A 14106-nucleotide genomic window follows, 5' to 3' on the forward strand; every position below is an offset into this window, starting at 1 on the left:
GAATTCCAACTCATCAATGGACTAGATGTGATGTAATTGAGGCATTCACGATGATTAAAGGAGTTGATAGGGTAGATAGAGAGAAGTATTTTCCTCGTGAGGGAGTCCAGAACAAGGGGCATAACCTTAAAATTAGAGCCAGGCCATTCAGGGGTGATGTCAGAAAGCACTTCTCCACACAAAGGTAGTGGAAATCTGGAAATCTCTCCCCAAAAAGTGCTATTGAGACTGGAGGATCAATTGTAAATTTTAACACTGATAGATTTTTGTTAAACAAGGTTACAGAGCCAAGATGAAGATACGATACAGCACAGCCATTATCTAATTGAATGGCAAAACAGGCTAACTCCTGTTCTTTGGTCCAACTTAAAAGGCAATCATGTTTTCTCCCCTGTCAACTAAATTAGCATCGTCAACACTGGCAATTTACTGATGAAGCTCACAAGTTAGAGGTTTTCCCACCTCGTGCAGAAAATGTAATTTTTAAAAATTTATTTTTATTCCTGCAAAAAGTTTTCTATGTTTCAATCTTGCAAGCAGCACAAACATTTAAAAAACTTTCACAAATCACAGGATTTAAGCAAATTGCATTAATGTCGCTGCAAGTTCAAGCCAGGATAATTATTCTAGTTGCCGAGTTGTACAAGGGTTAGTGTTTTGTTGACCAGTCTTGGAATATTGGCTATTTCTGGAACTTCCCAACATATGGTGTATGTATATGAAGCCAGAAAACCTGATGGCTGATATCTCCCACAAAATAAAATCTGGGAATTAGCTTAGTGACTAGTTTCCATGATTTACAGATGCTACTGAAATGTAAGCAGCAACTTTGTATTTTCAAAATGCATTAACTCATTGTTTACTGTATAATACATCTCAGCTTCAGACTATAGGCAAGTCATGCTACTAGTGTGGTGCAAACTCAAAGGAAACAAAACAGTATAAATACCAAGGGCTGCCAATTTCGCTCATTTAAGTATCTGCTTTTGTGAGAATATTTCTTGAACAACCTAATTCTTCTCCTTTCCCCCTCGATGTTATTTTATTTTGCTTCCTTCAGTAGCCCTCAAGAAAGTCATTTCTTTAACATGCCTAATAAAATGGGAGGTTGGGCTTGACAAGCCAACTCTTGTTCTGACACGATCCTAAGTGGGCCTTGCATGAATTACTGAGCCATTATGATCTATTTTCTTTTAATTGCAGATAATCCTGATAGTTGCGGTTTACTTTATTACTTTAGAGTGTGAACTTTGAACCACGAGTCTGATGAGTCAGCACTTTCACTTCGTCAGATAGAGGAGGCGTTTTGCATATTTTCCTAGTCAGACCATCGATGGCCACAGATCCACTTTTGCAAACTAAAGGCCCAAATGTTTTAGCAACAGATCTGCCCACTCATCCATCTTTAGACTAATTTACTGTTCCCGTCTAGATTAGCTTAGTCAGCTGTGACTTTATCACCAATTTTCAAGGTTTTAAATATCTTTGAAGTAAATGCATAACTAAAAATAACAGCAAACATTGGAAATCTGAAATGAAAACAAAAGACAGTTAAAATCAAGCAGTTGTAGAAGCTTTTTTTGTTTAAAAAAAGAGATACTTGCTCTTTTGAAGGGACTTTTCCCTCTGTCATAAGAACATAACAAACAAGGGCAGGAGTCAGCCATTTGGCCCCTCGAGCCTGCTCTGCCATTTAATATCATGGCTGATCTGATCTTGGGCTCAGCTCCACTTTCCTGCCCGCTCTCCATAACCCTTCACTCCCTTATCGCTCAAAAATCTCTATCTCCACCTTAAATATATTCAATGACCCAGCATCCACAGCTCTCTGGGGAAGAGAATTCCACAGATTTACAACCCTCAGAAGAAATTCTTCCTCATCTCAGTTCTAAATGGGTGGCCCCTTATTCTTAAACTATGCCCCCTAGTTCTAGATTCTCCCATCTTTCCACACCATACTTGGGCAAAGTGTTCCTAGGCACTTTATTTTGCCTCCAAAGTGAGTTTCCCTCCCCCTCATCAGGGGAAAGGGAAGAGGAAGAAAGCCTGGTTTATGGACAGCCCAACACAAAGGGACAACAGTGCAAAACCCCATCCTACCTACCATCGTGGGCTGCAGTGTGATGGGGCTCCTAAATGCTGCATTTAACTACAGCATCCAAATAGGATCAGCTTACTTTCCATCATATTGGTCCGTAAACATTAAAGCAAAAACGTGTTTTTCAAAGACTGAATGCTGATACGAGTAGAAAGGAATGTGGAGGAGTTACTGAGCCAGACAGTAGAAAAGGGTCTGGAAAAACAGCAGTTAATCAATTTTGTTTTTGTTGAGATTAATCAATCATGTTTGTTTCTGAGTGCGAGGTATCATTGCAATTGCATCTGTTTATTGATCTCACATGGTCAGGCACTGTAATTCCAGGTTGCAGAAACAAATTTCTTGTTTATGGCATCAGCACCACTTAAATCAAAATTAAGCAAACATGAACGAAGGTTTAACAGGATAAATGTTCAGGATAATTGTAATTCCTGCATCTATTTTTTTTTAAACAATGGGGTATTAAACATGAATATTTGGGTTAGAAAATATATAGCAAGGGCTAGTTTGTTGTTGAATATAAGTTATGTCCTTTGTAATTTCTAAAATAAGTTCTTGTCATTCAGTTGATCATGAATCGTAGAATCATAGGAAGCCATTCAACCCATCATGCCTGTGCCGGCTGAAAGAGCTGTCCAATTAGTCCCACTCCCCCGCTCTTTTCTCACAGCCCTGCAAATTGAAGTATATATCCAATTTCCCTTTGAAAAGTTGCTATTGAATCTGCTTTCACCGCCCTTTCAGGCAGGGCATCCAGACCTGCTATGGTAAACCGTCAGGTAGATGACTAAAAGCCTATGAACTGATTTAAAAACGAGAGCGCGAGAGCGAGATGGTGCGAATTAGCAGATGATGAAAGCAGAAATTTGTCAAGCTCCTCCCCTCAAAAAAGTCTCCTAATACACAGTACAAATTGTATAACTGATCAGTAACAGACAGATGCTTAAATGTGTCAAGTCAGAAACCAAAGTCTCCTATTTGCTCACTACAAACTACTAATAATAAAGATTTACTGACCAATATCTTTTGTTTTTGCTGCATTGGGTCTTCGGAGCTCACTGGTAAATTTTTTAGCGTCCAGGCGGATTTCGATGACGTTGTTCAGTAGTGCAAATAGTGGAGCGAGCGGGAAGGAAGCCACGAACAGGGTCACAAACCCAAACTGGATAACTGCAGAAAGGGTAGTTCACATCTTAAGCATTCAGAGCGGCAACAATTTATCATCGATGTTTATTCAATAAAATGGAGAGTCGTACAGGAGGCTATTCCTGCATGGGAACTTAGTGCAAAAACAGCGCGATGTGCAGAAGTAATTAATCTACATTAAAAACATAAGAAATAGGAGCAGGAGTCGACCATTTAGCCCCGCGAGCCTGCTCCGCCACTGAATAAGATCATGGCTGATCTGATCTTGGCCTTAACTCCACTTCCCTGTCCGTTCCCCATAATCCTTTACTCCCTTATCACTCAAAAATCTGTATCTCTACCTTAAATATATTTAATGACCCAGCCTCCACAACTCTCTGGGGCAGGGAATTCCACAGGTTTACAACCCTCAGAGGAAATTCCTCCTCAACTTAGTTTTAAATGGGTGGCCCCTTATTCTGAGACAATGGGGTAGAATTTGGCCAGTACAGATTTCTGCCGCACTCACCAGAGGTGCGCCACTTTTGTCCACCTCGAAGTGCTCCAAAAATCTTCGGGCCGAGTTTGGCCGCTCCCCAACCTCTCCTTGATGGTGGCGCAGCTTGGCCACTGGATTCGAGGGCGGAGCCAGGTCCCGGCGCTGAAAACAGTGCCGGGACCTCTGCACATGCACGCTAGAGTGTGCGCGCATGCGCAGTAGCTCCTCGCCCCCAGAATCTGAATGAGTGTTCTGCAGGCTGTGTGGGAATGGCCAAAGCGCGCCGCCCCTATCCCTGGCCAAATGGTCTCCCTCATCGGTGGCCCCCGCTGCCTTTCTCGACCGTGTTTTGGTAGGGCTTCTATTTTTTATTTGTTATTGATTGATTGATTGCTTATTACTTTGGTCTTGGTGCTTTAGGTGCAGGGTTCCTTCTACTTTTTATTTGTTAATTAATTGCTTATTACTTTTCGTGCTTTGTAAATCTTGGTGCTAGGTGCAGGTCCTCTCACCTTCCTTATATTTTTTTATTTGTTATTGAATGCATATTTTTGTGCTTTGTTTAGTGCTTGGTGCTTTAGAATGTACGTACCTGCGCTGATTTTTTAAACTCTCCGCAAGTGTTTTCTGTGCGGCCACAAGTGGCCACATACACTGGCCTAAGTTAGTTTGGAGCAACTATTAGCTGTCCAAACTGGCTTAAATGGGCTAAACAGGCATAGGCAGCTGGTAACGCCCCCTTTTGAAAGAAGAACTAAACTAAAAAAAACCTTAACTAACTCACTTACACTGGCGCAAATTAAATGTGTAGAATGGGGATTTTTATTAAGATACTCCAGAAAAATCAAGTTGCTCCAAAAAAAAAAAAAAGAGAGCAACTCCTGACCAAATTTGGGCCCTATGTCCCCTCATTTTAGTTTCCCCTATGAGTGGAAATATCCTCTCTACATCCATCTTGTCCAGCACTCTCATTATCTTATGTTTGGATAAGATCACCTCTCATTCTTCTGAACACACACACAAACACTCTAATATAAAAAATATATATACACACATACACACACACAAATGTACATATAAAAAATATATATAAAATGAGATATAAATATCATAAATATATATAAATAACAGTGAATGATATCAAAACAAAATAAAGCCTCAATTGTACGTTGCACTGCACCGTAAACCAGTGTATTTTACACTAGTGCTGTAACATTTCCCATTGCTCATGGATGGGATTGCTGTGGTGTGGTAAACTGCAAAGAAAGCCTTGATCTCAGTGATATCTGTAGCTTGTGACAATCCAAAGGACACTAATGGCTCTGAATGTGGTTAAAGGAGTACCTCCAAAGTACGCCTCCGACCCACGAAACATCTACGAACTTACCTCCTGACTCTAAAGCTACAGAAAGTTTGGGTTTCAGACCTGCAGTCATACGGCTGCATAAAGGCCCACGGATCTCAGGGGCGCAGGTGGTTCAGAAGCGTCCCTGGCATCACGTGGGCCAGGTCCTCCAAAGAGAACGGAGAATTCTATTGCAGTCATTTCTGAATGGAATCTCCGAATGACATGAAACGGAATCCCCAAATAATTAAAAAATTTAGACAACTCAAATATAAATGTTCCAATTTTCAAATTTAATTTAAAGTTCCTTCATTACACCAAATACAATAAAAAGTTAATTGTTTGAAAAATAGTTTTAAACATTTTAATCAGGGCCAATATTTGCATAAACGAATTTTAGTATTTGTGCATCATTTCTTATTTGAGATTTATAATAACCCTTATGCTGGAAAAAAACAGGCCCTATGCCTGCTTTTACAAAACGTAAGAGTTTTGTGGGCAACTGATAGGCAAGCGCCCAACTCTGCGCAAGCGAAAGGGATTTTTCAGTCGGATCGTATGATCTGCCAAGGCGTAACTCGACAGATTGCAAATTCCGGGCTTTTGTGCTTGCAGAAACTTGGAACTTGCGGGAACTCAGAAGGATTACGACTGTGTGCAGTGAGCGTATGCCGTTGAAAGCACCGCACATTCTGGCCCACTGTTCCTCTACCCAATTGCCCACAACGGGTATTTAAGGTGAGACACTTCTTCAATTTTAAATCCTTGATTCCTATGTGACCAAGTGTGCACCAGTCTGAATAACCTCAGTTCTGAATCCCCGCAGGAATTGACGAATTCCAGCAACCTGCCTAAAGATCTTTGTTGTACGATTTACTCAGCATTGAGGATTCAGCCATGACTCTGGGGGAAAACATTTCGCTTCATGGACACCCGAAACCGTCATCCCCCTATCATGTGGGATGTTAGTCTGAGGCAGGCAAGTTAATGGTGTACACGTTATATAACAGGAGAAACTTAAGAGGGGGCCAGTGGTGAACGGAGAATCTAAAATTGGAAAATGCAATGTGACTCTCAGTTTTGTCTGCTGATTCATACCGAGCTTTAAAAAAAAACAAGCACGGGTAAAACTTAAAGATTTGATGAGTGAAACTCTAGGTTTTGCATGTAAAAAAGATTAAACAATCATGCAGAAGAAACGTGCAAAGCAGCAGCAAGTGGAAAGGCTCACCTCAACCACAGCTGGGCCAAAACAGAAAACCTCTGAAGGAAAGGAATGATTAGTTTGGTATTTTAACCACTGTCTCCCTTTCATTCAAATCTCTCTCATGTTCAGCACAATAGCTGACCAAATCCCACAGGATTAGCGTTCCCTGTCGCACACTCTCAAAACAGAGCATCAATTCAGGTTTGAACTGACAATTTATAAATATTTGGTTGGAAGCTCTGGAGAATGTAATTTGTCAGAAAGCTGGATGGGGTGAGGAAGCTTCATAGTTTTTGCTGTTACCGGGGAAACGCTTTTGTGAATGGGACATCATTAAAATCGGCAACAGACTGTGAAATATTGCAGTTTAAGATTGTTGTTAGCAGCCAGTTAGCAGAAAGCAGCTCATGGTAGAATTCACAGCCCTGTGTGGAAAACCCACCATTAGAAACATGAAAGAATGTTGTATTTATATAGTGCCTTCCATGTAGTCATGATATCCCAAGAACGTAAGAACATAAGAAATAGCAGCAGGAATAGACCATATGGACCCTCGAACCTGCTCCGCCATTTAATACTATCATGGCTGATCCGATCATGGACTCGGGTCCAATTCCCTGCCCGCTCTCCATAACCCCTTATCGGTTAAGAAACTGTCTATCTCCGTCTTAAATTTGTTCAACGTCCCAGCTTCTACAGCTCTCTGAGGCAGCGAATTCCACAGATTTACAACCCTGAGAAAACAAATTCCTCCTCATCTCAGTTTTAAAGGGCAGCCCCTTATTCGAAGATTATGCCCCCTAATTCCAATGTCTTCTCTCAGTGGAAATATCCTTTCTGCATCCACCTTGTCAAGCCCCCTCATAATCTTATATGTTTCGATAAGATCACTTCTCAATCTTCTGAATTCCAATGAGTAAAGGGCCAACCTACTCAACCTTTCCTCATAAGTCAATCCCCTCATCTCTGGAATCAACCTAGTGAACCTTCTCTGAACTGCCTCCAAAGCAGTATATCCTTTCGTAAATATGGAAGCCAAAACTGCACGCAGTATCACAGGTGTGGCCTCAACAATACCCTGCATAAGTGTAGCAAGACTGCCCTGCTTTTATATTCCATCCCCTTTGCAATAAAGGCCAAGATTCCATTGGCCTTCCTGATCACTTGCTGTGCCGGCATACTATCCTTTTGTGTTTCATGCACAAGTACCCCCAGGTCCCGCTGTACTGCAGCACTTTGCAATCTTTCTCCATTTAAATAATAACTTGCTCTTGGATTTTTTTTATCAAAGTGCATGACCTCACACTTTCCAACATTATACTCCATCTGTCAAATTTTTGTCCACTCACTTAGCCTGTCTAAGTCCTTTTTCAGATTTGTTGCGTCCTCCTCACACATTGCTTTTCCTCCCATCTTTGTATTGTCAGCAAACTTGACTACATTACACTCAGTCCCTTCTTCCAAGTCGTTAATATAGATTGTAAATAGTTGGGGTCCCAGCACGGATCCCTGCGGCACCCCACTAATTACTGTTTGCCAACCCAAGAATGAACTATTTATCCAGGCTCTGTTTTCTGTTCTTTAACCAATCATCTATCCACGCTAACATATTACCCCAATCTCATGAACCTTTATCTTGTGCAGTAACCTTTTATGTGGCACCTTGTCAAATGCCTTCTGGAAGTCCAAATACACCACATCCACTGGTTCCCCTTTATCCACCCTGTTCATTACATCCTCAAAGAGTTCCAACAAATTTGTTAAACATGACTTCCCCTTCATAATTCCATGCTGACTCTGCTCGACCAAATTATGCTTTTCCAAATGTCCTGCTACTGCTTCTTTAATAATGGACCCCAACATTTTCCCAACCACAGATGTTAGGCTAACTGGTCTATAGTTTCCTGCTTTTTGCCTGCCTCCTTTTTTTTAAAAAATAGGGACGTTATATTTGCAGTTTTCCAATCTGCTGGGACCTCCAATTTGCAGCCAATTAATTACTTTTGAAGAGCAGTCACTCTTGTTTTCTGAGTAAACACACTAGCTACTTTGCAAACAGAAAGGCCCACCATGAGGTCAACAAGCAAACAAATCCCTTTTTGATTGAGGAATAAATATAGGCCAGGACACCTCCGGGAGAACAACCTCCTAATATTGCCATTGAATCTTTTATGTCCACTAGACTTGGTTTAATAGCTCATCTGAAAGACAGCACCGAAGACAATGCAAGACTCCCTCAGTTCTATGCTGAAGCGTCAGCCAAGATTATGCGCTCAGATTCCAAGAGTGGGACTTGAACCCACAACCATCTAAGTTAGAGAGGAGAGTACGACCACTGAGCCAAGCGAACAGGATTAGTAAAATGTAGTGGGGTCTTGGCACTCTGCTTATATAGAGAAATACCGCCAATGATGTCTCCGCAAGATCCTGCGAATCCCCTGGGAGGACAGACGCATCAACATTAGTGTCCTCGATCAGGCCAACATCCCCAGTATTGAAGCATTGACCACACTCGACCAGCTCCATTGGAGGGGGCCACATTTGTGTTAGGCATGCGAACAGACTCCCAAAGCAAGTGCTCTATTTGGAACTCCTACACGGCAAGCAAGCCCCAGGTGGGCAGAGGAAACGTTTCAGGGACACCCTCAAAGCCTCCTTGATAAAATGCAACAGCCACACCGACACCTGGGAATTCCTGGCCAAAGCCCACCCCAAGTGGAGGAAGAGCATCCGGGAGGGCGCTGAGCACTCGAGTCTCGTCGCCGCGAGCATGCAGATAACATGCGCAGGCAGTGAAAGGAGCGTGCGGCAAACCAAGCTCCCCACCCACCCTTTCCTTCAACAACTGTCTGTCCCACCTGTGACAGAGACTGTAATTCCCGTATTGGACTGTACAGTCCCCTAAGAACTCACGTTTGGAGTGGAAGTAAGTCTTCCTCGATTTCGAGGGACTATGATGATGATATTCCAAGTTTAATGTGGTTGCAAAGGTGAACTTGCAGCGGGAATGCATCAGGGGATAATTTGGTGGTTGTGTTCTGAAATCGATCCGATGGAGGGGAACAATGGACATCCTTCCGCAAGAAAGTGTAAGCCTGACTTGTGCAAATGTGTAATAATGTTGAAAATTAGCAGCTATCTTGGAAATCTCAACTTTAAGGTGGCAGTTAGGTGTAAAGTTGCTGCTGATGGACTATGCCTAGAACTGAAAGAATTTAAAAAGTGATGAAAGGCTTTCGGCTACATCATGGTATCATCATCATAGGTGGTCCCTCGAATCGAGGATGACTTGCTTCCATGCCAAAAAGGGATGAGTTCACAGGTGTTTCAATGAAGGACCTAATATTCCAGGTCCTGAACTACATAGTGTAGGGTGGAGGATGTCTGTGTGTGGATTAAATTTTTTATTAAATGTGTGGTGGCTGTTGCACGGGCTTAACAGAGCTAGGTTTTGGTCCAGTGGCAAGGATTAACCAAGATGACTGGAGACCAGCTCTGCTGCACGGACCTAGTGCGCACAGATAGCGCAGTGTGGGCTGACCCGTGCTGTCCCTGGGTCCTTGCCCCTGAAGAACTAGTCCTCTGTTAGGAATTTCACATGGTTTTACTTACTTTGAGAAAACATCACTTGGGAAGAATTTGTAATGATGCACTCTTAATAAACTACCAGCATGAGACGCTACACGCATGCAGAGAGCATTACTTCCACCCCCCACCATGACAATTATTTTCCAATGTTACGACAGAGCTTGGGGAATTTAAATAGAGTACCAAAACCCCACTGCATTTGGCTAATCCAATTAGCTTGGCTTGGTGGTCATACTCTCATCTTTAAGTTAGATGATTGTGAGCTGTTACATTACAGCAGTAACTACACTCCAAAAAGTACTTCATCGGCTGTAATGTGCTTTGAGATGTCCAGTGGTCGTGAAAGGCGCTATAGAAATGCAAGTCTTTCTTTTTCAGTGTGGGTGTCAGTGTCCTATTTATAAAGTGCCTAGGTGATCCAACAGAGAGAGGTGGGGTCTTAGACCAGTTGGCTACAATACCTTTGGGAGTCGTGTATAATGACAGTGCACGGCGTGATTTAATATGCCGCTGCATTCAGGCTTAACCAGATCAAGGTTGTGGCATTTGAAGAGTTAAGTTGCAGTGAACAGCCATTCCATCTGCACATGAGAGTTGTGGCCTCTTAATATGGTCGAGAGAGCAAATTTTGCAGAAGACAAGTCTCTGAGGGAAGATCTAATATCACTGGAAATTGAGTCAAACTAACATACTGTGAAGTTACAGACCGTAAATGATCATTTAATAAATTTGAAAAAAGGCTCACTATTCACATCAAATAAATTAATTTTTCATTCAAGTTCTTTGTTTCTCACATTATTTATGCAAATAGGCACTAGGAGGGTCAACGAATAGGATATTGTTCCCTTGGTCTGGTGAAATAGATCACAGACATGAGAGGTCAAAAACTTCTTTCCCATGTGTGGTGTCTCTGGATTAACATCTGGGTAGTCAGACGTTGGAAATTGCACTAAAAATAGTCCACAATATGGTTAACAGAGCAAAACTTTACATTTTCAATTCCAGGCCCAAATATAGTAAAATTAATGTGGGTATGGACACAACATCCAGGGAAGCTGTTGCACTAAGGGTTTTGATAGAGTAAATAAGGAGAACCGGTTTCCAGCTGCAGAAGACTCAGTAATCAAAGGACACAGATTTAAGGTCATTGGCAAAAGAACCAGAGTGGAGATGAGAATTTTTTTTTTCATGCAGTGAGTTGTTGTGACTGGAATGCACTGCCTGAAGGGGTGGTGGAAGCAGATTCAATAGTAACTTGCAAAAAGGGAATTGGATAGAAACATGTGCAGAGGTATGGGGACAGGTAAGTGGGACTAATAGGATATCTATTTCAAAGAGCTGGCACAATTTGGAGTGTAGTCACTGTTGTAATGGCGAAGAAAGGGGTGGGTGGAGAGCCTGGTTTGCTACACTCTCCTTTCGCTGTCTGTGCTTGGTTTCTGCATGCTTTCGGCAACTAGACTCAAGGTGCTCAGCGCCCTACCGGATGCTCTTCCTCCACTTTGGGTAGTCTTGGGCCAGGGATTCCCAGGTGCCGATGGGGACGTTACACTTTATCAAGGAGGCTTTGAGGGTGTCCTTGAAACGTAGCCTCTGTCCACCTGGGGCTTTGCTTGCCGTCTAGGAGTTCCAAGTAGGAGCACTTGCTTAGGGAGTCTCATGTCAGGCATGCGGGTGATGTGGCCCGCCCAACGAAGCTGGTCGAGCGTGGTCAGCAATTCGATGCTGGAGATATTGGTGCATCTATCCTCCCAGTGGATTTGCAGGATCTTGCGGAGACAGCGCTGGTGGTACTTCTCCAGTGCTTTGAGGTGTCTGTTGTATATATTGCACATTTCTGAGCCATATAAGAGGGCAGCTATCACTACTACCTTGTAAACCATAAGCTTGGTGCCAGATTTGAGATCCTGGTCTTCAAACACACTTTTCTTCAGGCGACCGAAGGCTGCGCTGGCACATTGGAAGCGGTGTTAGACCGAGTCATCGATGTCTGTCCTTGCTGATAGTAGGCTCCCGAGGTATGGAAAATGGTCCATGTTGTCCAGCGCCGAGCCGTGGATTTTTATGACTGGAGGGTAAGTGCTGTGTGTGGTGGGGTCAGGTTGGTGGAGGACCTTTGTCTTACGGATGTTTAGTGTAAGGCCTATGCTTTCGTACGCCTCGGTGAAGGTGTTGACGATGGCTTGTAGTTCGATGACAGAGGATGGGATGACCTTCGATCTTGCCTGGAGGAGACATTGGTTGAACAGATTCCCATTGGTTCTATAGTGTAGTTCCACTCCAGTGGGGAGCTTGTTGATAATGAGATGGAGCATTGCAGCAAGGAAGATCGAGAAGAGCGTTGGTGCGATGACGCAGTCCAGTCCGGACATGGATTGGGTTTGTGATGGATCCGCTGGTCAGGATCACGGCTTGCATGTCGTCGTGGAGCAGGCAGAGGATGGTGAACAATTTTTGGGAGCAGACTAAACTGAGGATGCTGCTCCATAGTCCCTCATGGTTGATAGTTCAAACGCTTTTGTGAGGTCAAAGGACACCATGTACAAGGGTTGGTGCTGTTCCCTGCATTTCTCTTGCAGTTGTCGTACAAAGATCATGTCCATTGTACCCGAGTGGATGGAATCCACATTGTGACTCAGAGGAGCTCTTCAGCCACAGGGAGAAGACGGTTGAAGAGGATTCTTGCGATGACTTTCCCAGTGGCCAACAGCAGGGAGATTCCTTTGTAGTTGCCGCAGTCGGACTTGTCCCCTTTTTTGAAGATAGTCATGATTACGGCATCTCTCAGATCTCCTGGCATGCTCACCTCATTCCAGATAAGAAAGATAAAGTCATGCACTCGTGCCAATAGTGCTTCTCCGCCACACTTTAGTGCCTCAGTGGGGATTCCGTCTGCTCCTGATGCCTTGTTGTTCTTGAGCTGATGGATGGCCTTTTCTACCTCGTGCAGGGCTGTGGTTTTGCTGAGATGGTGGTGGGTAGCATGCTGTGGGATGGAGTAGAGGACACTCATGTTGAAGGTAGAGTCTTGGTTAAGGAAATCTTCGAAGTGCTCCTTCCAGCGAGTCTTGACAGCTTCGGTGTCCTTAATGAGTGCTTCTCCATTCTTGGCCAGCAGTGGGGTGGGGCCTTGGGTCGTAGGTGGTCTTGACTGAACTGAAGAATCCTCACACATCATGGCTGTTGACCAGCTGCTGGATCTCCTGTGCTTTCTCCACCCACCATCTTTAGTGTTATGTAATGATGTGCGTATCGTCCCAGTACCTTAAATATAATGTAAGCACTATGCCACACCACAGAGGGCGCTGTGGTGGGAAACCCTGGTAGTACCTGCAACAGGTGCGACATAAGGCTGACCACCACACCTGAGAGGCACTCTGGAGCTGAACAATAAAGGACGAAGGTCACAGCAGTTAGACTTACACCAGACCGTGTGGAGTCAGTGATTTGTGTGCTACATACACCACATTGGCGACGAGGAAGCGGACGAACTCCACGCAACCATGGCTACTCTGGGCTCGCTAAAGGATTTTACCGTGGGCAATGATTGGGAGGCCTTTACGGAAAGGCTCGAGTACTACTTCACAGCAAACGACCTGACGGAGAACACATACGCACTGAGAGAGAAGTGTAAGGCGATATTGCTCTCCAGTTGTGGAGATGAGGTTTACTGTCTCGTCAGGGATTTGCTGGCACCTGGAAGCGCCAGGGACAAGTCATACGAGGAGCTGACTGAACTCATTCGTGACCAGTTGAAACCGAAGGAGAGCATCCTCACGGCCAGATACAAATTTTACCATCACTGCAGACCCGAGGGCCAGGATGTCACCAAATATGCTGCGGACCTCAGGAGACTCGCGGCGCCGTGTGATTTTGGGGCACACCTTGACGAGGCGTTGCGGGACGTTTTCGTTATGGGGATTGGCCACGAGGGCCTCCTTCACAAGCTGCTGGCCACGGAACCCACAGTCACTCTGACAAAGGCCATCGCCATCAGCCGGGCATATATGACCTTGGCTTGCAGCACCAAGCAAATAATCCACACAGTCTCGAACCCGGCAGGCACTGTCCACAGGATAGCGCCCACCACGGACAAAACTGCAGAACGTGGCTCTGCCCGGGGCAGAGAGCACGGACCTCGGGATCCTGGAACTCAGAGTCTGCTGAGGGGGGGCCAATCAAGCAGCACCATGCTGGCGTTGTGGAGGAAGCCATGGGGCTCACCGGTGCAGGTTTGCGGAGTA

At 44.1% G+C, this 14106-nt stretch overlaps 1 protein-coding gene across 1 annotated transcript in view; it reads right to left on the reverse strand.

The window, feature by feature from the left end:
* ano1a (anoctamin 1, calcium activated chloride channel a) overlaps nucleotides 1-14106 on the reverse strand; it is a 379673-nt gene that overhangs the window by 48114 nt on the left and 317453 nt on the right. The window contains exon 22 of the mRNA XM_070899592.1: nucleotides 3116-3268. Within this exon, the coding sequence (XP_070755693.1) occupies nucleotides 3116-3268 (153 nt within the window). The remainder of the gene's footprint in view (nucleotides 1-3115; nucleotides 3269-14106) is intronic.

This window comes from Pristiophorus japonicus, chromosome 14 (assembly GCF_044704955.1).
Source record: "Pristiophorus japonicus isolate sPriJap1 chromosome 14, sPriJap1.hap1, whole genome shotgun sequence".
NCBI lineage: Eukaryota > Metazoa > Chordata > Chondrichthyes > Pristiophoridae > Pristiophorus > Pristiophorus japonicus.